Source organism: Macrotis lagotis, chromosome 7 (assembly GCF_037893015.1).
Source record: "Macrotis lagotis isolate mMagLag1 chromosome 7, bilby.v1.9.chrom.fasta, whole genome shotgun sequence".
NCBI lineage: Eukaryota > Metazoa > Chordata > Mammalia > Peramelemorphia > Peramelidae > Macrotis > Macrotis lagotis.
The window spans coordinates 51,429,475-51,456,158 of record NC_133664.1 but is presented as its reverse complement, the minus strand read 5'-3'; the positions used below and the strand labels follow the sequence as shown (position 1 = coordinate 51,456,158).

Here is a 26,684-nt window from a genome sequence, read left to right as displayed (position 1 = left end):
ATTCCAAGGGAATAGAAAATTATCACAAATTTTTAAAATTTGGCAAAAGGAAGAAAGAGTATGTACAGAAGAAGAAAAAGAGGAAAATATCTATCACTAAAGTTTTCAGGAGGTATGAAGATTTTCCTGCAGAAGGTGAAACTGGAACTTCTAAAATAGAAACAGCATCTGATGTTCCAGTGACCGGGAGAGTCACTATGCTAGCAATTATAGTACATCATGCTATTACCAATCCAAAGAGACATATAATAGTACATGGTCATTTCCTACTGAGAGATAGATGTGATTTCATGTATAAAATTGACTTTCCTATGGGAAACAGTATAATCTTCTATAATTGGATGGAGTTATTCCACTTATGAAACATCAACTACCACCCACTTTGATTCATATAGGAATAGATAACATAGAAGTCTCAAATGAATCACCAGTGATTTTAAAGGATGTGTGGGTATGGAAAATGTCTCTTCTTCCTTTCAGTGTCTCTGAGACACTTAAAGAATTTTAGAACTTAAGAAGTGAAAAAGACTTTAGGTTTCACTTAGTCCAATACCGTCTTTATCATGTTACAAACAAGGAAATTGAAGTATAGAGATATTAAATGACTTGTTCACCATTTTTTTCTCTTTTCATAAGCCATCATTAATAAAAAACATACTATTTCCCCCCACACTCAATATGGAGTCAAGTAATCATCTTTAAAATGCAGGGCTACATTATTTTGACATAGATACCAACATAATTCAAGAAAAATCCTATAAAAATACATCTCGTGAAAACAGTGAGATTTCAATTAGCCTACAGTTCACATTTTAGATGCCAAATTAAAAGTTAGGAAGAATTTTAGGGGTCATATACTCAACCAATTATATTAGATAATTGAGGAAACCGAGTCCCAGAAAGGTTAAATCATTCACTCAACATCATAAAGATAGTAAGTGGCAAAATTAGGAATTGAATCCAAGTTCTCTTACTCCCCCTAGTCACTTTGTTCTCTCTTTTGCCATCTTTCTTTTTGCCAGAGAAAAATCTTATGAAAGTCAGTGAAATGATTGCAAATCACTAAATTTAAGATCAAGGAAGTCTTTTAATAGCTACTCCATCTCCCACTCTGTAAAGAATTATTATAATATATCCAGCCACTGATTGTTGAGATTCTCCTTGAAAATTAGCAATGAGGGAGATGGATGACTCACAACTCTCAAGGGACACCATTTTACTTATCAATAGATCAATTTGTTAGGGAAATTTTTCTGCTATCAAGTTTTGTACCTTCTACCTATTGTTCCAGGTTCTGTTTCTCAGGGCCAAGCAAGAGAAAAATATTCTTTTCCTTTCTTCTACATAGTTCTTTAAATACACAGACACAGTTTTCATATCTCTCCTACCCCAAACAAATCCTTTCTTTCCAGACTTTAACATCCCTAGTTCCTTTGACTGATGTACAAACGATATAAACTCAAGGTACTTCACTATTTCTCCTTTTACTGGCCTATTGCTATTAATCAATGTCCTCCTTAAACCATAACACTCAAATCTAGACATATGTTGTAGATGTAGCCTGATCAAGACAGAGAGAAAAATGAGAGTATGGCCTCTCTTAACCTGTACTTTCCTTCATGTTACCCAAAATTGAATTAATATTTCTGCCTGTCCAATAACTAATTCATATTGAACTAAATCCCCTAAAGTTTTCAGATTTTATTTCAGATAAAATGATGTCTAGTCATGTCATTAGGGGCAGCTAAGTGGGCCAGGTAGGTAGACAAGAGTGCTGGGCTGGAAGTCAGGAATATCTGAGTTCAAATCTGACCTCAGATACTTACTAGTTGTATGATTGGAGACAAGTCACTTAATCCCGTTTTCCTCAGTTTTCTCGTTGGTAAAATGAACCAAAGAAGAAAATAGCATACGACTCCAGTATCTTTGCCCAGAAAATCTCAAATGAGGTAAGAAAAGTCAGACAAGACTGAAAAACAATTCAACAGCAACAATTATGCCTATTCCATCCAACACTTATGAAGTTGATTTTTTGAAATCAAATGTAAAACTTTTTTTTTATATTTTCTCTATCAGATTTTAATAGATTAAGCCTATCATTTTTTTAATTTAAGCTCCACATCAGAGTATTTTAGTTATCTCTCCCAATTTAGAGTCATCTGCCTAGATTATAAGAATGTCATTACATCATCATACAAGTCATTAAAATGTTTTATAACACAGGGATATGCACAGATGTGTTAAGGGACCCTCCACTGAAAGCCTTCTGCCTAGTTAATATTAAATCATCAATGAATAATGTTTGAGTATAGTCATTCAACCAGTTTCAAATCAAATTGTATTATCATCTATTCCATAGCTTAACTGAGATACTTTATCATATTTGCTTAAATCTATGTAAATATATAAATATATGTGTATATAGGCATAAATATGTATATAAACATGTATATTGTGTATATATTACAAAAGTTTCATATTTATATGTGTATATATACACACTCCCATAAGACCTAACATAAAACAAAATAATTTGTTTAATATCACTTTTATATGATTCTTTTTCTAGACTGCATCTCTAATAATGAATTCTTGCCTTTTGCCAGGAATCAGTCAAGACCAGTAGTAGACAGTTTGTCAATTCTTTCCTTCCCTTGCTCAATCCTCCTCTTTCTAACAATGTAGTTTTCCACTCTTTCAGCCATCACTGACAGTGTCTCAGGTAATCACAGTCACCATTTCTTTCACTTTCTTGAGGATGTAATTCTTCTGAATCAGGTGTCTCATTACTATTTCCTTGCTTCTCTTGATTATCAAATACCTCCTAGTCACTTTGTTCTGTCTTTTGTTGTCTAACTTTCTCTTTGCCAGAGAAAAAGAAATAACATGGTGATTTAGCAGGCCTGCTCTATCTTTCGTATTTTCCACAATATTATTATTAATTACCCCTCTTTTTTGTTGACTTTTACTTTCCTCACTAGCCTGAGCTTTACTATCCTTGGTACAGTCTATGCCTTCTATTCATCCTTTTTGTTACAATCTCTTCTGCATTCCTTCTTTTGTATATAACTTTTAAATATTCATTTGTAAATTCTTCAAAAGCTTCCAGGAATTTTCCTCAATGTGATTGTTTCCTTTTTTATATCTTAAGAATATTTTTAAAAATACCCCATTCCTCTGAATTGACTTATCTAAAAAACTCTTCAGTAAGTAGGATTCCATATGTATCATCAAGACTTATTGGAACAGACAGAAAAATCCAGAAAAAAATCTAAGAAGCAGGAGAACAGAACTGAGTCAAGAAGGTCCATGTCTCTGTGAGTGAAAATAAAATATGAGAAAATGAACTCTGGGAGAATCAGTTCAGTTCACCATACATACTCATATTCACACTCATGGAGTATTTGTTATGTGTGAAGTACATTCAAGGGAGGGAAAAACACATTCCAGAAATATTATATGAAGGATCACAGAAAATCAGAGGGCGGTAAATGGCATGATGGTGTACAATGGGAAGATATCACATCTACCTAGGGTGAGCAAGAAAGGTTTAATTAAAAAAGATCACCTTTCTCTTAAGGGCTTTGAAACCTAGGACAAATTCTAACTCAGATAACTACAGACATGGGAGACAATATGAGTAAGGCAGAGGAGACTATACATTTTGTAGAGGGGAAAAATACATCTAGTTTGACTGAAACTTAGGTCATTTAAGAAACCTGTGAGTTAAGTCTGAAATGGGAGATTAGAAGTTGATTTTTGGAGCATTAATGGTGAATATCAAAATAAGAAGGATAAACATTGACATTATCTACCATACCAAACCTTCCTTTTCTCCACTTTTCTCTGAGTCCCCAGTGTCAAAAACTTCAGTCATTTGAAACTTCTCTTTCTATCCACATTCACTCAGTAGACAAGTCCTGTCAATGCTACCTCTGCTGTATACTACACATCTGCCTGTGTGCCTTCGCACAAATTAGCTTCCATGCTTGGAATGGTGTTCTTTTTCTCTGCCTTATGAAATTCTCTTCCTTCAAGTCCTGGCTCAGGTGCTACATTCTCCATAGATGCCTTCCCAATAGTATAAGCTATCTTTTCTTTCTTAACTTTTTTATACTATTCTGATCTCTCTTTTGCTTTTAGCTATAAAACAAAACTATTTTATGATATCTTTGTATTTATTTTATATCATTAGGTTTTAACTGCCTTGAAGGAAGAGAGTATTTAGTGTCTAACTTTTATGTTGTCAATACATATGAACATTACAAATTTTAAATAAATGCTTAATTATGAGTCCTGGATATGAAGATGATTGATTTTTCACTGTTGTGTTATATGGACAAAGGAGTGAAAGATTAGGGAAACTGAGACAATTACAATATTTCATATGAGAGGTAAGGAGGATTTATATATTATAGTGGTAGTAGTGAGATTCAAAAGGAGGGTACAGATAAAAGAAATATTTTAAATATTTTAACGATAGACATGAGACAAAGTATAGTGACTGATAGTGCTAACTTTATGGAGCTAACTGAACAGCCAAGTAGGAACATCTAGAAATTTGGAAATTTGAAAGGGAGAAGTTTAAGTTAGAGATATAGAATTCATATAATATGCTTAGAAATGATTGATAAACTTTAAAAAGGGATGATATAATAAAGGTACAAAAATAGAGAACAAAAATTGGCCAAAGAAATCATGTTGTGCAATATTTACATTAAGAGAAAAAGAAAGAAGAGGAGAAACTCATAAAGTTAGAATGAGTATGAGGAAAGTAAAAAAAATAGAGTACATCACTAAAGAAGTATTTTAGAAGGTCAAGGAGAATGAGTAATAAGACAAAAAACAATTGAATTTAGAAAAAAGAGATGTCTGACATTTTGAAATGCTAGAATTCTGAGGTACATTTCAGGTTACCATAAGATGTGATGAAATAAATAGCATGGGATAAGAAAGAGGACATAGCAATTGTATGCTTGTTTAGAATATGTACTATAATTTCCAAATATCATAAACCTAAAATAGACAAAGGACTATGGTTAGAAATAATGAATAGGGCTTTAATTATCCGCAAATCAATTCAAATTCCCATATTTCCTAAAAAGTACCTTTAAAAAAAATAAATAACTTCTTGACTGGCAATTTCATCCCTTTAAAGGTCCAAGGACCAATTAGTGGAACTTCTTGCTCTAGTCATCATAACCAATATGGAAGAACAATTTAGTGTAATGGAAGTTATAGGGAACTTTGAGAGAAAATAGCTGTCATTTCAGAGGTCATGATAGCAAAGGAAGGGAAGAATAGACATAATTAAATATCCACTTTGGAGATTAGGAAATCAAATTCTAAAAATTTCAGAGAAAAGATAATCACGATTCATTGGACAGAGTCTCTAAAGTCAGAAGACAGCTTATGATTGGTTGGAAATCATAAAAAAGAAGCAATGATTTCAGAATCATAAAGGAAGCTAGTAAAAAGAGAAAAGGGAGAAGGTATCTAAGTACACATAGGACTTTTGGATTCAACTTATAAGCAGTAAATATAATATACACACATATATATATATATATATGATCTGTATATGTATATATGTAACATTATTAAGAATAAAGGCATTCCATGTATTCATAAAAATAGTTTCAGCCTCAAGTTGAGAATAAGCTGCAATATGAACATATTTATGTAATTTGATTTACCACTATTGACCAAAAATGTTTCATCACAAATTGAATTTGGCTGCCACATAGAAAATTTTTGAACCATCCCTCTCTTTATCTGCAAAAAGAACATAAACTACCTTTAATATGATTTTTGAGTAAAACATATCAAAGAAGGAAACTTGGATGTTGGAGGATAATTATCTGTCACAAAGCAGAAATATGCAAGGCTTTTAGATTTTTTAAAACCCTAGGTTTTAAATTATTATATCTGCTTATTTGTTCCAAAACTTTAAAATATCTAGATTAATTAGAATAACATCTCAGTAAGCTGCCCACCAACTAGAACAGCTGTCATATTAGAAAATAGTATAATTTAACTTTAAGTTTAGAAATATTTTATGCTAACTACTTAAGCTTAAGCATAAACAAAACATTATTTATTTTCATGCCTACCCTAAACTTCTGAATAAAAATATATAGTTTGAAAATGGAATAATTACTAAGGAAAATGCAATTCTTCTTTTTCTTAGAGATTAAATATAGAATAAACAACATCTCTTCAGCTATAAACTTGGATTCATAGGGTTAGAATGAACTGGGCTTTGATATCATTCATATATATATATATATATATATATATATATATATATATATAAGCCAGTAGTAAAATAAAAAATTCTAAAAATACAAAGAATATATATTTATATGAATATATTCACATACATATATATGTTTTTGTGTATGCCTTCACATATATGTATGTAAGCATACATACAAGAGATAGATATATAGGCACATAAATTTTTCCTTAATCTGGATTGGTTGCAAAGCAGACATTTTATTTACCAATAATCTGAAATTTCTCACTGTCATTTTCTCCCTAGTCTCTTCTAGGAAAGAATAGAATTCACTTCATAATCTCACAGTAAACCTTTTCTAGAGATTAATATCACAAAATTCACTCAATAATAAAAAATTAGCAAAAATGACCCAATATCATATTATTTGTGGATGTGACATCTATGGATGGCTGTTATGTTGTTTGAACTCTTTAGGGTATCACTTAGGTAAAACTTCTATCAAATTATAAATGCTGAATGATGTGACCACATCAGTATCACCTTTCCACTCCCAACACTACAACTGGTGCCATACTAATGGATGAGATTAGGTTCAATATGATTTAATAACTGTGTGATGCTCTTGGGCTCCTAACACAAGTCCTAATTGATATTCAGAAGGAAAATATAGAGTATTGATTCCAATTTTTTGAAAGTTCAATTTAAGGGACCAAATCGTCAACACCAGTGAATGCAGTTAATATAGCTATGTGTGAAATTGACCTGATGAAGTTGAGAATTTATGGCTAGTCTAGCTGTCTTCTTGCTGAGCTTTAATACTGACTCCTCAAATTGGATGAGCCATTCAGAGTGAAATTTGCCTTCATTAGAAAATGTATCATTAAAATGCCTATAAATGACAACTTCAATCCCAATGCAAGTAGAAATAGAAAATTATACCTTGAAATTCTAATTGAAACTTCTCCATATGGAAGCCTCCAACATAGAACAGGAATTTTGCCTCCATCATTTGCATCTATAAGACTTCAAAAGGTTGTAATTTCTGTCTAGCAGGGTCGATAACTACTACTTTTATTAGTGAAACACTTGAAGGATGTTTTGTGCACTGTATTGAAGAAGCTATATTAAAATAGATCCTGTGTCTAAATTGATTTAAGTTCAGGGTATACAAGTCATCAAGGGTTATGCCAAAGGGCTTCCCCACACCCCATTCCATTTCTGTTTTGGAATAATTATAAAAATGCCCTAGATCTAATTTGAGAGATTCTCCAATTCTTTTATCCTTTATGCCCCATACCATACTTTCCCCCTTCCCCTTTTCTTCTAGTCTTGTACTTTGAGTTACATCCTCTGAGATTAAATATAGTCTTTAGACTATTTCCACATACTGGTACAACCCACCTCACTTTTAATAAGAGGCATCCCTATCCATGGTGCTGAAATGTCCATTTCTTCACTGGGGGAAGGGATTGTTGTACATAGATGTGTTTTCTCCATTCATTTCCATATGAATTAATTTTAAAATATTTATTTTGTATATGAACTGGATAATACTCTGGATAGTATAATATATAAACTAGTAATTCTGTTTTATATACTGTACAAAGTGTTTTATATTATATAGTAGTTAAGTAAATTGCACTATTGTATATGCAATGCAGCTTTTTTAGGTTATTAAAGGAATTCCTGGGAATGTAGTTAAATGCAATAATATTTTTTTCAATAAAAGGCTTAATGGTATGAGTGTCAGTCATGTATTTTTAATGTAAAGCATACCAAAATATAACAACAAGGTCAAATACAAAATGGTGTGGAAGTATACTGTATTTTAATCTACTGAACTAAAAATTCATTTAATTTATTACTGTATATATTTATATCATATATATATATATTAAAAGCTGAAATTTCTTAGACTATTTCTTAAAATTTTAGTGTTTAAATTGGGTTGTTTCATGGGATCAAAAAATAAAAAAAATGACTTTAAAAATTCTATGGATGTGTTCCTTGCTGAGACATATTGTGTACATATCTGTAGACCTGCTGATTTTCCCATAAGATGTGATCAATTGCTTTAAAATGACTCTAAAAATGTCCTATAAATACTTTCAGAGCTATTTTTTCAAACTTTCATGAGAGATTCCAGCATCCTCACAGACTTTTGTTTTGTTTTACTAAATGCAATTTTTAAAATGATTGACTTAGATCACACCTAGGAGCTATTGCTTTCAAGTAACGGGGTTACCACTTGAAATTAAGAATGATAGACAGGATAGAAAGAGAGAATAACTTTTGAACAGACCTTACAAATCAATGGTCGTCCCACACTATTGCAATGAAATCCTTTTTATTCATGGAAGGATTAATTGAATTCACAAATGTGACCTGTTTATGCTTTGATTCATTGAGAGAGTGTACCATATCCCCCACCCAGAAAACAAAACAAGCAATGGTGAGCTGGGAAGGGTTATACATTTTCAGATGGAGACATGTCACTCAGTGGAGGGAAAGTAATAAATAATCCCCGAGGTCATCTAGAAAAAATGATCTCCAACACTATTCCTATAAGAACTAAAGTTTTAAAGGACAAAAATGACACCAATGATAGGATACTACAAGACTCCATCAGCATCCATTCTTCCATGTCCAAATCTCATATTCATCTTTCTGGTTTAGATTTTAATTCTTCATTTAGAGAAAAAGAACATGGAAAAGAAATTAATGAGATTGAGGACTCTCCAAAAGGCCATAGCTATCATCTGTACCAAACAAATACATTTTGCACATCACAGAATACATATAAGCACAGTGAATATAGGTTATTTGAATGTTTGGATGAGTTTCCATCACTAACAGGACAAGAACATTCAGTTAAGTTAAATACCAACTCCAGAATGGACAACAGAATAAAACCTATTGAAGAAGCAGGGACAGCTCAAAAAAATGTAGAAACACTTGTAAAAGATGCATTGATCCATGGGGAAGAATCCAAAGCATTGCCTTTCCTCCATGTGCTCAGTAAAGATGGCAGTACCAACCTCCAGTGGCCCACAGAACTTCTGTTATTTACAAAAACAAAACCCTGCCTCTCTTATGGATGCAACCCATTGTATTTTGATTTCAAACATTCTAGAAACACAAAAGGAACAGATAAACAGAAAGAAGAGAATGCAGAATGTTGTATGGAGCCTTCTGGGACAAAGACAGAAAAGGAGAGCCAAGTTTCAGGTTTAATCAAAGACAAACAAATAACAATACAAGAAGATAATCAGTCACTGAAACCAAAGAAGATGAAATGTAATCTAGATGAGAAATGTCCCCTGAAAAATTATCAATCTGGCCTCAATAACTCTGAGCCAAATATGAAAGAACAGGAACATAATGCAAATGATTTAAGTGAAAAAAATCCTAAAGTGCCTGCTTATCTTGATGTCTCTAAAAAGGATTGTATAATAGAGAGGCATGCGTGTGAAAGAGAATCTATGGGAACTTTGAAGAACCATTGGCAAGGTTGCCAAAGGGTAGCCCTGAATGATGCTACTAGGGTCAAGTGCTTTTCTCCCTGTGTTTCTAGGACTAAAAAACATAAATCTGCTACATGGGATACTCATTTGAATTACAAAGGTGGAAACCAAGACCCTTGGACATTCAATTCCAGTCTAGTAGAATGCAGCAGTGATGCAAGTGGTGATGGGAAGGACTTTCATGGAAGTATGAATGAACTTCACCTTCAGGAAATCAGAGAATCTTCAAATGTAAAAGGAATGGAAGTTCTGAAAGGTGTTGGAAATCCTCCTCTCCAAAAATCCTCACTGGACCGACAATCCAGTTCTTCTGATATCTCCCTTTATAGCACAAGCAGCCCAGAAAGCACTTGTTCAAGTCACAGGTCCAGTGAAAACAGTAGAGATGCTTTGCTTTATTTGTGTAGAAAGGAATGCCACCCCAAGGAATGGCACAAAGAATGGTCTAGGAAGCACAACTTTCTTCTCTGGTCCAATGACGATGAGAGAACTAGCCATTTCCCATCAAAAAGTCAGAGAGGGGGAAACTGCAAATTCTGGAGTGGGTTTAAAAATGAAAAACAATCAAAATACAGGTATACTCACAACAGGGATAAGTCAAGGGAGGGCAAGATTAGATACCTATGTCTAGGTCCTAAGGCCAGTAAGCCTATTGGGGACGCTAGCACTCAAAGTTGTTTCACAAGGCATTCTAGGAGTAGTGACAGATCCTCTGAAAGTCCAGGAATTTGGAACAGAAATTCAGATTCTTTCTTAAGAGAGAAAATCAGTTATCCAAACAAAGGTGGTGAGATTCAGGAGGACGTGGAAAACCCTCATGGTTCCAACCTTGGAAAAATAAAGCTTGTACAATATAATTCTGACCTAATGAAACTGGTCACAGAGAGATGGAGACAGTGGGATTTCAAGGACCCCAGGGTTGCACATTTCAGACAGAGAGAAAACATCACTGGCAGCCTTGAGATTTTTAGAAGGAGAGTACCCTGAGAAATGTCCAGAACAAACACACCATGGGGAGGTCTTTTCAAATGGCTGCCAGATGGAGGTTGAAGATCCCCCCAAAAGTCACTTTGTAATTAAGCTGCCAGGAACTGTACAGAGCCCACAAGCATTCCCTTTGTTGGAGGAAACACAGAATCTATGTAAAGTTACCAGAAATAATGGCAGTTTGATTCAAAGAAATGCTGAGAGAGACAAGGATGAAGGATCACAGACAAAGAACGATGAGACATTGTCAGAAAATGGTGATGAGAAACTGTCTTTAAAAGGTATACTTCAAAGAGGAGCAGATTATCAGTCCCCAAACATAAAAATGAACACAGTTCCAAAAGAACTATTGAACCCCTCAAATAGTGGAACTCAACCTTTTATACAAATTTCTGACCCAGTACCAAATACTTTCCCTGGTGCTCTGACATCTATTAGGTATTCTGGTGTTGTTAATTCAACAGAGACCAAAGAGGAACAAAAAATGTTAGAGAAACATGATGTTAGCATGGATGTGAATGAAGTAGAAGGAGGTATCAACTCTTACTTTGAGAGTACTATGCAGAAGTTTGGTGAAACAGAACAGGAAGTCTACCACAAATCCATCTCCCCTCCTTTAACACAGCCACCCATAACATTCACACCTGATGAAATAGATAAATACAGGCTACTTCAGCTACAAGCTCAGCAGCACATGCAGAAGCAGTTCCTTTCCAAACATCTGAAAGCCACAGGTCCCCCTCCCTTCTCCTCTACCACTGCGATGCCATCAATGCCAGTTCATCAGCACACGTCCATCACAACCATCCATCATACTCTTTTGCAACACTTTGCTGTCTCTGCTTCCATGAATCCTCATGGAGGTCACTTCCCTATAGCTCACCTGCATCCTCTCTCTCAAACACACTTTACCCCTATCTCATTCTCACCTCTGACTCCTGCTGTCATCCCTACGCACCCCACGTTCTTGGCTGGGCACCCCCTCCATCTAGTGCCTGCTCCCCACATTCACCCATCCCACTTAGCCCTCCAGCCATTGCCTCATGCTGCATTTATTCCGACTTTGTCAGACCTCACTTGAATCCAGTCACAGCTTCAATCATTCATCTGAATCCTCTAATTCAACCTGTGTTTCAAGGGCAAGACTTTTGTCATCATTCTTGCACTGGTCAAATACAGCCATTCAATAGAGTAAAAGAAGTGTTGGATGTTTCTGCTCACTTAAACTAACCATTAACTCTATTCTAGGGAGTAGGGGTGTGTCTTAACAAGAGATTGAACACCTATTCAAAAATGTTTTTGAAATGAGCTATGTTATTGTGGTCAGAATCAAAAGTTCTTGAGATTTGCAAAGTGCTAAGATAGGGTTCCTGTGGAAATATGAAATTACTAAGCATTTGATATCATAATTTTAAAATTAATTTTTCACTTGAAAGAACAGTCCCATTAACTTTAAAATAATTTCTTCAAAAGAGGAGGTACAAATGAGGAGGCAATGTTACATTTTGGATGAAGTGCTAGACATATTATGAAGATTTAAGGAGAAAAATATAGCAGCTGGAAAATAATGAACTACATATTTGGCTTACACAAGTGATTTCATTGTTTTGCCTGAACAGAATACTCAGTCAAAGCAACCCATCAGTTTGGTGACAATAGCAACAAAATAATTTTTTGACTAAAATGTTTAAGTGTTGATTGGTCTCTTAAACTCAGATCGAGTATAGATCTATGTACACAGACAAAGGGAAATGAAGAAAAAAGCAATTAATTCAGATAAAAGCATTCATCTTTGGATGGATTGTCCACTTGACTAGGTTACTTAGATTCTTTTTCATTCACCATCTTACACCTGGTAGAAAAAGATCATGTGCAATAACAAAAAGTTTAGTCAAGTTAATTTCCTTTCCTCTCACACCACCAAAAGGGTCTAATATCTATCATTTTCTTATGACAATGAATATTCACAAATAATTAGTACTTGATATTGGGTGAGCCATAAAATAAATTATAATTTGGACCATTGTGACAATTTTCATTTATAAGAATCAGAACATACTTTTACTCCTCTGTCTAGAATTCTAACAATCCCTACAACAATATAATCAAGTCACTTTGAAACACAAAGGGAAAATAATTTTTAAAGAAACAAGGACTTAATATAATGTCAAAGTATTTATAGAGATTAATCATTAAATTCTATAAATATATAAAAATATCCTAATCATTGAAATTTTCCCAAATGGCATGAATTTAAACCATACTTTACATGTGTTTTCAAAAGCTACTATTCAAAAATAATTATTTCTGTTCTACAAAATCTAAGTTGTCCCCATTTAGGAATTGTTGTAATGGTACGAATACTAGTCATGAAGTCCAAAAAACTATGTTCAAGTTGAAGCTCATTTACTCTATGATCATAGGTGAGCTGTGAAGCTTTCTTGAGCCTCAGTTTCATAATCTATAAATGGAGACTAGGTTAACCTCTTATTAGGGTTGTTTTGAAGCAGGTATATTTTAAACTCTCTAAATGAAATATCATTAATATCCAATGTTACCTCTTGTTAGGTAGGGGTAATACCTGCATCCCCCTTCTGAATTACATTTTGCCTGCATCTCATTTTCCCCCTCTGATTGGTTCATCATCCCTCCCTACTCCACATTTTGACATTGTTCCCACCCCATCTAGTCCCTGCTCCCTACCTTCAACATCCCATTTAACTCCAGTCTTCACCTTATTCTGTTTATTTCAACTCTGTTTAGGTCTGATTTTAATCCAGTCACAACTTGGATCATTCATACATCTGAATCCTTTCATTCAAGCGAAGTCAAAGAAACCAATCAGTTTAGTAACAAAAGCAACAAAATATTTCTTATTCCTTCCAAAGTTCTTTGTACTACCTTAATGAAAGAGAACTTTGATGGAATCACAAACAAGAGGAATAGCAGTCATTAGACACTGCACAAGCGACCTACAAGCAGATGCTGGAACTAGAAAATAAATTTATTTATGTCATTAGAGACATGGAAAGTTTCTTAATTGTAATATAACTAGCTCTGAGTGGGAGGCAGGGGAAATTCCAAGGGAATAGAAAATTATCACAAATTTTTAAAATTTGGCAAAAGGAAGAAAGAGTATGTACAGAAGAGGAAAAAGAGGAAAATATCTATCACTAAAGTTTTCAGGAGGTATGAAGATTTTCCTGCAGAAGGTGAAACTGGACCTTCTAAAATAGAAACAGCATCTGATGTTCCAGTGACCGGGAGAGTCACTATGCTAGCAATTATAGTACATCATGCTATTACCAATCCAAAGAGACATATAATAGTACATGGTCATTTCCTACTGAGAGATAGATGTGATTTCATGTATAAAATTGACTTTCCTGTGGGAAACAGTATAATCTTCTATAATTGGATGGAGTTATTCCACTTATGAAACATCAACTACCACCCACTTTGATTCATATAGGAATAGATAACATAGAAGTCTCAAATGAATCACCAGTGATTTTAAAGGATGTGTGGGTATGGAAAATGTCTCTTCTTCCTTTCAGTGTCTCTGAGACACTTAAAGAATTTTAGAACTTAAGAAGTGAAAAAGACTTTAGGTTTCACTTAGTCCAATACCGTCTTTATCATGTTACAAACAAGGAAATTGAAGTATAGAGATATTAAATGACTTGTTCACCATTTTTTTCTCTTTTCATAAGCCATCATTAATAAAAAACATACTATTTCCCCCCACACTCAATATGGAGTCAAGTAATCATCTTTAAAATGCAGGGCTACATTATTTTGACATAGATACCAACATAATTCAAGAAAAATCCTATAAAAATACATCTCGTGAAAACAGTGAGATTTCAATTAGCCTACAGTTCACATTTTAGATGCCAAATTAAAAGTTAGGAAGAATTTTAGGGGTCATATACTCAACCAATTATATTAGATAATTGAGGAAACCGAGTCCCAGAAAGGTTAAATCATTCACTCAACATCATAAAGATAGTAAGTGGCAAAATTAGGAATTGAATCCAAGTTCTCTTACTCCCCCTAGTCACTTTGTTCTCTCTTTTGCCATCTTTCTTTTTGCCAGAGAAAAATCTTATGAAAGTCAGTGAAATGATTGCAAATCACTAAATTTAAGATCAAGGAAGTCTTTTAATAGCTACTCCATCTCCCACTCTGTAAAGGAATTATTATAATATATCCAGCCACTGATTGTTGAGATTCTCCTTGAAAATTAGCAATGAGGGAGATGGATGACTCACAACTCTCAAGGGACACCATTTTACTTATCAATAGATCAATTTGTTAGGGAAATTTTTCTGCTATCAAGTTTTGTACCTTCTACCTATTGTTCCAGGTTCTGTTTCTCAGGGCCAAGCAAGAGAAAAAATATTCTTTTCCTTTCTTCTACATAGTTCTTTAAATACACAGACACAGTTTTCATATCTCTCCTACCCCAAACAAATCCTTTCTTCCAGACTTTAACATCCCTAGTTCCTTTGACTGATGTACAAACGATATAAACTCAAGGTACTTCACTATTTCTCCTTTTACTGGCCTATTGCTATTAATCAATGTCCTCCTTAAACCATAACACTCAAATCTAGACATATGTTGTAGATGTAGCCTGATCAAGACAGAGAGAAAAATGAGAGTATGGCCTCTCTTAACCTGTACTTTCCTTCATGTTACCCAAAATTGAATTAATATTTCTGCCTGTCCAATAACTAATTCATATTGAACTAAATCCCCTAAAGTTTTCAGATTTTATTTCAGATAAAATGATGTCTAGTCATGTCATTAGGGGCAGCTAAGTGGCCAGGTAGGTAGACAAGAGTGCTGGGCCGGAAGTCAGGAATATCTGAGTTCAAATCTGACCTCAGATACTTACTAGTTGTATGATTGGAGACAAGTCACTTAATCCCGTTTTCCTCAGTTTTCTCGTTGGTAAAATGAACCAAAGAAGAAAATAGCATACGACTCCAGTATCTTTGCCCAGAAAATCTCAAATGAGGTAAGAAAAGTCAGACAAGACTGAAAAACAATTCAACAGCAACAATTATGCCTATTCCATCCAACACTTATGAAGTTGATTTTTTTGAAATCAAATGTAAAACTTTTTTTTTATATTTTCTCTATCAGATTTTAATAGATTAAGCCTATCATTTTTTTTTAATTTAAGCTCCACATCAGAGTATTTTAGTTATCTCTCCCAATTTAGAGTCATCTGCCTAGATTATAAGAATGTCATTACATCATCATACAAGTCATTAAAATGTTTTATAACACAGGGATATGCACAGATGTGTTAAGGGACCCTCCACTGAAAGCCTTCTGCCTAGTTAATATTAAATCATCAATGAATAATGTTTGAGTATAGTCATTCAACCAGTGTTCAAATCAAATTGTATTATCATCTATTCCATAGCTTAACTGAGATACTTTATCATATTTGCTTAAATCTATGTAAATATGTAAATATATGTGTATATAGGCATAAATATGTATATAAACATGTATATTGTGTATATATTACAAAAGTTTCATATTTATATGTGTATATATACACACTCCCATAAGACCTAACATAAAACAAAATAATTTGTTTAATATCACTTTTATATGATTCTTTTTCTAGACTGCATCTCTAATAATGAATTCTTGCCTTTTGCCAGGAATCAGTCAAGACCAGTAGTAGACAGTTTGTCAATTCTTTCCTTCCCTTGCTCAATCCTCCTCTTTCTAACAATGTAGTTTTCACTCTTTCAGCCATCACTGACAGTGTCTCAGGTAATCACAGTCACCATTTCTTTCACTTTCTTGAGGATGTAATTCTTCTGAATCAGGTGTCTCATTACTATTTCCTTGCTTCTCTTGATTATCAAATACCTCCTAGTCACTTTGTTCTGTCTTTTGTTGTCTAACTTTCTCTTTGCCAGAGAAAAAGAAATAACATGGTGATTTAGCAGGCCTGCTCTATCTTTCGTATTTTCCACAATATTATTATTAATTACCCCTCTTTTTTGTTGACTTTTACTTTCCTCACTAGCCTGAGCTTTACTATCCTTGGTACAGTCTATGCCTTCTATTCATCCTTTTTGTTACAATCTCTTCTGCATTCCTTCTTTTGTATATAACTTTTAAATATTCATTTGTAAATTCTTCAAAAGCTTCCAGGAATTTTCCTCAATGTGATTGTTTCCTTTTTTATATCTTAAGAATATTTTTAAAAATACCCCATTCCTCTGAATTGACTTATCTAAAAAACTCTTCAGTAAGTAGGATTCCATATGTATCATCAAGACTTATTGGAACAGACAGAAAAATCCAGAAAAAAATCTAAGAAGCAGGAGAACAGAACTGAGTCAAGAAGGTCCATGTCTCTGTGAGTGAAAATAAAATATGAGAAAATGAACTCTGGGAGAATCAGTTCAGTTCACCATACATACTCATATTCACACTCATGGAGTATTTGTTATGTGTGAAGTACATTCAAGGGAGGGAAAAACACATTCCAGAAATATTATATGAAGGATCACAGAAAATCAGAGGGCGGTAAATGGCATGATGGTGTACAATGGGAAGATATCACATCTACCTAGGGTGAGCAAGAAAGGTTTAATTAAAAAAGATCACCTTTCTCTTAAGGGCTTTGAAACCTAGGACAAATTCTAACTCAGATAACTACAGACATGGGAGACAATATGAGTAAGGCAGAGGAGACTATACATTTTGTAGAGGGGAAAAATACATCTAGTTTGACTGAAACTTAGGTCATTTAAGAAACCTGTGAGTTAAGTCTGAAATGGGAGATTAGAAGTTGATTTTTGGAGCATTAATGGTGAATATCAAAATAAGAAGGATAAACATTGACATTATCTACCATACCAAACCTTCCTTTTCTCCACTTTTCTCTGAGTCCCCAGTGTCAAAAACTTCAGTCATTTGAAACTTCTCTTTCTATCCACATTCACTCAGTAGACAAGTCCTGTCAATGCTACCTCTGCTGTATACTACACATCTGCCTGTGTGCCTTCGCACAAATTAGCTTCCATGCTTGGAATGGTGTTCTTTTTCTCTGCCTTATGAAATTCTCTTCCTTCAAGTCCTGGCTCAGGTGCTACATTCTCCATAGATGCCTTCCCAATAGTATAAGCTATCTTTTCTTTCTTAACTTTTTTATACTATTCTGATCTCTCTTTTGCTTTTAGCTATAAAACAAAACTATTTTATGATATCTTTGTATTTATTTTATATCATTAGGTTTTAACTGCCCTGAAAGAAGAGAGTATTTAGTGTCTAACTTTTATGTTGTCAATACATATGAACATTACAAATTTTAAATAAATGCTTAATTATGAGTCCTGGATATTAAGATGATTGATTTTTCACTGTTGTGTTATATGGACAAAGGAGTGAAAGATTAGGGAAACTGAGACAATTACAATATTTCATATGAGAGGTAAGGAGGATTTATATATTATAGTGGTAGTAGTGAGATTCAAAAGGAGGGTACAGATAAAAGAAATATTTTAAATATTTTAGCGATAGACATGAGACAAAGTATAGTGACTGATAGTGCTAACTTTATGGAGCTAACTGAACAGCCAAGTAGGAACATCTAGAAATTTGGAAATTTGAAAGGGAGAAGTTTAAGTTAGAGATATAGAATTCATACAATTTGCATAGAAATGATTGATAAACTTTAAAAAGGGATGATATAATAAAGGTACAAAAATAGAGAACAAAAATTGGCCAAAGAAATCATGTTGTGCAATATTTACATTAAGAGAAAAAGAAAGAAGAGGAGAAACTCATAAAGTTAGAATGAGTATGAGGAAAGTAAAAAAAAAATAGAGTACATCACTAAAGAAGTATTTTAGAAGGTCAAGGAGAATGAGTAATAAGACAAAAAACAATTGAATTTAGAAAAAAGAGATGTCTGACATTTTGAAATGCTAGAATTCTGAGGTACATTTCAGGTTACCATAAGATGTGATGAAATAAATAGCATGGGATAAGAAAGAGGACATAGCAATTGTATGCTTGTTTAGAATATGTACTATAACTTCCAAATATCATAAACCTAAAATAGACAAAGGACTATGGTTAGAAATAATGAATAGGGCTTTAATTATCCGCAAATCAATTCAAATTCCCATATTTCCTAAAAAGTACCTTTAAAAAAATAAATAACTTCTTGACTGACAATTTCATCCCTTTAAAGGTCCAAGGACCAATTAGTGGAACTTCTTGCTCTAGTCATCATAACCAATATGGAAGAACAATTTAGTGTAATGGAAGTTATAGGGAACTTTGAGAGAAAATAGCTGTCATTTCAGAGGTCATGATAGCAAAGGAAGGGAAGAATAGACATAATTAAATATCCACTTTGGAGATTAGGAAATCAAATTCTAAAAATTTCAGAGAAAAGATAATCACGATTCATTGGACAGAGTCTCTAAAGTCAGAAGACAGCTTATGATTGGTTGGAAATCATAAAAAAGAAGCAATGATTTCAGAATCATAAAGGAAGCTAGTAAAAAGAGAAAAGGGAGAAGGTATCTAAGTACACATAGGACTTTTGGATTCAACTTATAAGCAGTAAATATAATATACACATATATATATATATGATCTGTGTATGTATATATGTAACATTATTAAGAATAAAGGCATTCCATGTATTCATAAAAATAGTTTCAGCCTCAAGTTGAGAATAAGCTGCAATATGAACATATTTATGTAATTTGATTTACCACTATTGACCAAAAATGTTTCATCACAAATTGAATTTGGCTGCCACATAGAAAATTTTTGAACCATCCCTCTCTTTATCTGCAAAAAGAACATAAACTACCTTTAATATGATTTTTGAGTAAAACATATCAAAGAAGGAAACTTGGATGTTGGAGGATAATTACAGCGTTTATTTCTATTGCCAAATATTCAATTGATTTTGTTCTGATTCTTTAAGTTTAGAAATATTTTATGCTAACTACTTAAGCTTAAGCATAAACAAAACATTATTTATTTTCATGCCTACCCTAAACTTCTGAATAAAATATATAGTTTAAAAATGGAACAGCGTTTATTTCTATTGCCAAATATTCAATTGATTTTGTTCTGATTCTGTTAAAATTTCAACCCATGCCTTGCTCCTTAACAAGACATATTTCTTTCAGCATAAAAAGCAAAAATAATAGCAAGAAAAAAAGCAAAAACAAATGGGATTGGGGGAAAATATCCATTTGTAACATTTTGTACAAAGGTAGGGTTATGGTTGTATCCCTGAGCTTGGAATCAGAAAGATTCATCTTCATGAGTTCAAATCCAGTCTCAGGTATTTACTAGCAATGGGCAAGTCACTTAATCCTATTTGCCTCAGTTTCTTCATCTGTATAATAAACTAGAGAAGAAAATGGCAAACCATTTCAGGATCATTGCTGAGAACCCCCCTCCTCAAAAAAGGGTTTACAGAGAATCAAATGCAAGTGAAAAAACTAAACAACAAACACAATATCATTGCTTCTATGAATATTATACATGTACCAAACTATAGGATCAGAACCAGTTTTTTTCAAACTAATGTATCATTTTTGTGTTGCCATATTTTCAATGTTTAAGTTTTTTCCAACAAGCATTTATTAAATACCCTTATGTTCCAGGAACCATTCTAGGCCCTAGTACAAAAGCAAAAACAAAGCATTGCCTATACATGTGGTAGAATGACTTTATATCTATTTTTCATTTATTTCAATTATTTGTATTTATTTTCAAAATATTTAGGTTTCCTTCCATTAAATGGTAAGGTCCTCAAGTCCAGAGTTTCAATGGAAGGTAAAAATATGAACTGAACTTTGAAGGAGGGTAGAAATTCTAAGCAGCTAAGGTTAGGAGGGTGTACATGATAGTTCTAGGGGGAAGTATACTCAAAAGCTTGTTACAGGAAATTGAATGTAATAGAGAGAACAATCTGGCTAGAATATAATAATCATATCAATAAAAAAGTCAATAAATATTTATTAAGTACCTATTGGTATCAGGCACTATGCTAGAGAAATAAAAAGAAAGGACAGTAGCTATGACAATGACAATAATATTCACTATCTTGCAGATAAAGTGATTAAGACGGATTGAGGCTAAGTGTCTGAGCTGGATTTGAACTCAGGTATTCCTGATTCTTAGTCCAGAGTTCTCTTCATTGAGTCACCTAATTTCCTTGCAGAGTATAGAGACATATGTGAAGGGAAGTTTTGCTTAGTAATCCAGGAAATGTAGACTTGAGTTAGTTAATTTGAATCCTTGAACCAAAGAAATTATCAGGAACATAAGACTTAGCATTTAATAAGCACTGGAGTACGTACTCCAATTTTAGGCACTTTTCTAAGACCTGGGGAAATAAAAGTCAACTTATATTTCAGCTGTGCCACAATTAAACAAAAAGAGCACTAGAATAAATATCAAACAAGAGGAAATATTCCAGAAAGAAATATTTCAGTTACTGAGATTCTTGCCATAGAAGATGAGCTCCCCGAAGGCAGTGGCTTTTTTGTGTTTGTTCAGTCCTCAGAGTCTTATTTGATTTCACTACTCTTAGAGGCATGGTATCATTTCTATTGCCATTCAATTGGTTTCCTGGAATGATTCATCAAAATTGAATCAAAAAAAATAAGAGTGAGGAATAGAAATGAAATGTCCGAAATTGCAAATTAATGAATAAACAGAAAAGAAATGAGCAAACCATATATCCTTTAGATGCAATTTTTTTAAATAAGGACAACCTTTTTCAGTTCCCACTAAATGACATAAGAGCTCTTTTCAAAGGTTGTAATTCTGAAGGATATTTTCTGAGAGAATAGAAAAGAACACACACACACACACACACACATATATATATGTATATATATATATGTATATATGTATGTATGTATGTATGTATGTATGTATTCTTGGATCTCTGAAAAGCCAGGGTAGAGATCTGGTTATCTGGTTATTAACTTAAAGGTGAGATGGAAACCTGAGGGTAATTTAATAGTTGACGACACAATTTAGGCAAGTCCTGTAGTCAAGAAAAGCGAGCAAGTGATCTGGTAGAACAACTCTAGTTAACTGAGACAAGAGCAATACAATCCTTCTCTGAGATACTGTGACACTATTCAAATTTCTGTAGCATTGAACTTAGTTCCTGAATCACCGAAACCTTATTTGTTCCATTTTTCAGTGTTTCTGGAAGTGGACCAGTATTTAAAGCTCCAAGAGTGGCCCCAGAAAAGCAGTTCCAACAAGAAGTGAGTCCATTTAAGCATGGCAAAAATGGAGGACATTTGAAAAATTCAGTTCTCCTTAAAGGTAAAAATGTCCACAGAAGTGTTTCCAACAAACAACGTCAGGTTCTGCAAAGTCGACGCTCTTTCCAAACTGAGAGACATTATTTGTTTGGAAGTCGTGTCCTTCAACCACTTTCCGATGGCAGCAATCCTTGTCACAGGACAGGTGTCTCTTTTTCCTTCTCCAAAAAGGCCCATCTCAAATTGGAATCCTCTGCATCAGTGTTCAATGAGAACACAGAAGAAACATGTGAGTGTACCATATCCCCCACCCAGAAAACAAAACAAGCAATGGTGAGCTGGAAGGGTTATACATTTTCAGATGGAGACATGTCACTCAGTGGAGGGAAAGTAATAAATAATCCCCGAGGTCATCTAGAAAAAATGATCTCCAACACTATTCCTATAAGAACTAAAGTTTTAAAGGACAAAAATGACACCAATGATAGGATACTACAAGACTCCATCAGCATCCATTCTTCCATGTCCAAATCTCATATTCATCTTTCTGGTTTAGATTTTAATTCTTCATTTAGAGAAAAAGAACATGGAAAAGAAATTAATGAGATTGAGGACTCTCCAAAAGGCCATAGCTATCATCTGTACCAAACAAATACATTTTGCACATCACAGAATACATATAAGCACAGTGAATATAGGTTATTTGAATGTTTGGATGAGTTTCCATCACTAACAGGACAAGAACATTCAGTTAAGTTAAATACCAACTCCAGAATGGACAACAGAATAAAACCTATTGAAGAAGCAGGGACAGCTCAAAAAAATGTAGAAACACTTGTAAAAGATGCATTGATCCATGGGGAAGAATCCAAAGCATTGCCTTTCCTCCATGTGCTCAGTAAAGATGGCAGTACCAACCTCCAGTGGCCCACAGAACTTCTGTTATTTACAAAAACAAAACCCTGCCTCTCTTATGGATGCAACCCATTGTATTTTGATTTCAAACATTCTAGAAACACAAAAGGAACAGATAAACAGAAAGAAGAGAATGCAGAATGTTGTATGGAGCCTTCTGGGACAAAGACAGAAAAGGAGAGCCAAGTTTCAGGTTTAATCAAAGACAAACAAATAACAATACAAGAAGATAATCAGTCACTGAAACCAAAGAAGATGAAATGTAATCTAGATGAGAAATGTCCCCTGAAAAATTATCAATCTGGCCTCAATAACTCTGAGCCAAATATGAAAGAACAGGAACATAATGCAAATGATTTAAGTGAAAAAAATCCTAAAGTGCCTGCTTATCTTGATGTCTCTAAAAAGGATTGTATAATAGAGAGGCATGCGTGTGAAAGAGAATCTATGGGAACTTTGAAGAACCATTGGCAAGGTTGCCAAAGGGTAGCCCTGAATGATGCTACTAGGGTCAAGTGCTTTTCTCCCTGTGTTTCTAGGACTAAAAAACATAAATCTGCTACATGGGATACTCATTTGAATTACAAAGGTGGAAACCAAGACCCTTGGACATTCAATTCCAGTCTAGTAGAATGCAGCAGTGATGCAAGTGGTGATGGGAAGGACTTTCATGGAAGTATGAATGAACTTCACCTTCAGGAAATCAGAGAATCTTCAAAATGTAAAAGGAATGGAAGTTCTGAAAGGTGTTGGAAATCCTCCTCTCCAAAATCCTCACTGGACCGACAATCCAGTTCTTCTGATATCTCCCTTTATAGCACAAGCAGCCCCAGAAGCACTTGTTCAAGTCACAGGTCCAGTGAAAACAGTAGAGATGCTTTGCTTTATTTGTGTAGAAAGGAATGCCACCCCAAGGAATGGCACAAAGAATGGTCTAGGAAGCACAACTTTCTTCTCTGGTCCAATGACGATGAGAGAACTAGCCATTTCCCATCAAAAAGTCAGAGAGGGGGAAACTGCAAATTCTGGAGTGGGTTTAAAAATGAAAAACAATCAAAATACAGGTATACTCACAACAGGGATAAGTCAAGGGAGGGCAAGATTAGATACCTATGTCTAGGTCCTAAGGCCAGTAAGCCTATTGGGGACGCTAGCACTCAAAGTTGTTTCACAAGGCATTCTAGGAGTAGTGACAGATCCTCTGAAAGTCCAGGAATTTGGAACAGAAATTCAGATTCTTTCTTAAGAGAGAAAATCAGTTATCCAAACAAAGGTGGTGAGATTCAGGAGGACGTGGAAAACCCTCATGGTTCCAACCTTGGAAAAATAAAGCTTGTACAATATAATTCTGACCTAATGAACTGGTCACAGAGAGATGGAGACAGTGGGATTTCAAGGACCCCAGGGTTGCACATTTCAGACAGAGAGAAAACATCACTGGCAGCCTTGAGATTTTTAGAAGGAGAGTACCCTGAGAAATGTCCAGAACAAACACACCATGGGGAGGTCTTTTCAAATGGCTGCCAGATGGAGGTTGAAGATCCCCCCAAAAGTCACTTTGTAATTAAGCTGCCAGGAACTGTACAGAGCCCACAAGCATTCCCTTTGTTGGAGGAAACACAGAATCTATGTAAAGTTACCAGAAATAATGGCAGTTTGATTCAAAGAAATGCTGAGAGAGACAAGGATGAAGGATCACAGACAAAGAACGATGAGACATTGTCAGAAAATGGTGATGAGAACTGTCTTTTAAAAGGTATACTTCAAAGAGGAGCAGATTATCAGTCCCCAAACATAAAAATGAACACAGTTCCAAAAGAACTATTGAACCCCTCAAATAGTGGAACTCAACCTTTTATACAAATTTCTGACCCAGTACCAAATACTTTCCCTGGTGCTCTGACATCTATTAGGTATTCTGGTGTTGTTAATTCAACAGAGACCAAAGAGGAACAAAAAATTGTTAGAGAAACATGATGTTAGCATGGATGTGAATGAAGTAGAAGGAGGTATCAACTCTTACTTTGAGAGTACTATGCAGAAGTTTGGTGAAACAGAACAGGAAGTCTACCACAAATCCATCTCCCCTCCTTTAACACAGCCACCCATAACATTCACACCTGATGAAATAGATAAATACAGGCTACTTCAGCTACAAGCTCAGCAGCACATGCAGAAGCAGTTCCTTTCCAAACATCTGAAAGCCACAGGTCCCCCTCCCTTCTCCTCTACCACTGCGATGCCATCAATGCCAGTTCATCAGCACACGTCCATCACAACCATCCATCATACTCTTTTGCAACACTTTGCTGTCTCTGCTTCCATGAATCCTCATGGAGGTCACTTCCCTATAGCTCACCTGCATCCTCTCTCTCAAACACACTTTACCCCTATCTCATTCTCACCTCTGACTCCTGCTGTCATCCCTACGCACCCCACGTTCTTGGCTGGGCACCCCCTCCATCTAGTGCCTGCTCCCCACATTCACCCATCCCACTTAGCCCTCCAGCCATTGCCTCATGCTGCATTTATTCCGACTTTGTTCAGACCTCACTTGAATCCAGTCACAGCTTCAATCATTCATCTGAATCCTCTAATTCAACCTGTGTTTCAAGGGCAAGACTTTTGTCATCATTCTTGCACTGGTCAAATACAGCCATTCAATAGAGTAAAAGAAGTGTTGGATGTTTCTGCTCACTTAAACTAACCATTAACTCTATTCTAGGGAGTAGGGGTGTGTCTTAACAAGAGATTGAACACCTATTCAAAAATGTTTTTGAAATGAGCTATGTTATTGTGGTCAGAATCAAAAGTTCTTGAGATTTGCAAAGTGCTAAGATAGGGTTCCTGTGGAAATATGAAATTACTAAGCATTTGATATCATAATTTTAAAATTAATTTTTCACTTGAAAGAACAGTCCCATTAACTTTAAAATAATTTCTTCAAAAGAGGAGGTACAAATGAGGAGGCAATGTTACATTTTGGATGAAGTGCTAGACATATTATGAAGATTTAAGGAGAAAAATATAGCAGCTGGAAAATAATGAACTACATATTTGGCTTACACAAGTGATTTCATTGTTTTGCCTGAACAGAATACTCAGTCAAAGCAACCCATCAGTTTGGTGACAATAGCAACAAAATAATTTTTTGACTAAAATGTTTAAGTGTTGATTGGTCTCTTAAACTCAGATCGAGTATAGATCTATGTACACAGACAAAGGGAAATGAAGAAAAAAGCAATTAATTCAGATAAAAGCATTCATCTTTGGATGGATTGTCCACTTGACTAGGTTACTTAGATTCTTTTTCATTCACCATCTTACACCTGGTAGAAAAAGATCATGTGCAATAACAAAAAGTTTAGTCAAGTTAATTTCCTTTCCTCTCACACCACCAAAAGGGTCTAATATCTATCATTTTCTTATGACAATGAATATTCACAAATAATTAGTACTTGATATTGGGTGAGCCATAAAATAAATTATAATTTGGACCATTGTGACAATTTTCATTTATAAGAATCAGAACATACTTTTACTCCTCTGTCTAGAATTCTAACAATCCCTACAACAATATAATCAAGTCACTTTGAAACACAAAGGGAAAATAATTTTTAAAGAAACAAGGACTTAATATAATGTCAAAGTATTTATAGAGATTAATCATTAAATTCTATAAATATATAAAAATATCCTAATCATTGAAATTTT

The 26,684-nt window shown here is 34.3% G+C and overlaps 3 protein-coding genes across 3 annotated transcripts; all 3 read left to right on the top strand.

Moving 5' to 3' along the window:
* Positions 1 to 8,730: 8,730 nt before the first annotated feature.
* On the top strand, positions 8,731 to 10,752 carry LOC141494046 (zinc finger protein 804B-like). Its single transcript, XM_074195223.1, has one exon. The coding sequence runs from the start codon at positions 8,731 to 8,733 to the stop codon at positions 10,750 to 10,752; it is 2,022 nt and encodes a 673-aa protein (XP_074051324.1).
* A 52-nt stretch (positions 10,753 to 10,804) lies between these two features.
* Positions 10,805 to 12,056, top strand: LOC141494045 (zinc finger protein 804B-like). The gene is given in 2 exon segments (XM_074195222.1): positions 10,805 to 11,816; positions 11,819 to 12,056. Coding segments are annotated over 2 exon segments (1,176 nt in total). The 3' UTR covers positions 11,983 to 12,056.
* A 5,171-nt stretch (positions 12,057 to 17,227) lies between these two features.
* LOC141494044 (zinc finger protein 804B-like) lies at positions 17,228 to 25,751 on the top strand. Its single transcript, XM_074195221.1, is given in 3 exon segments — positions 17,228 to 17,319; positions 21,989 to 24,926; positions 24,928 to 25,751. Coding segments are annotated over 3 exon segments (3,780 nt in total). The 3' UTR covers positions 25,678 to 25,751.
* The last annotated feature ends 933 nt before the right edge of the window (positions 25,752 to 26,684 follow it).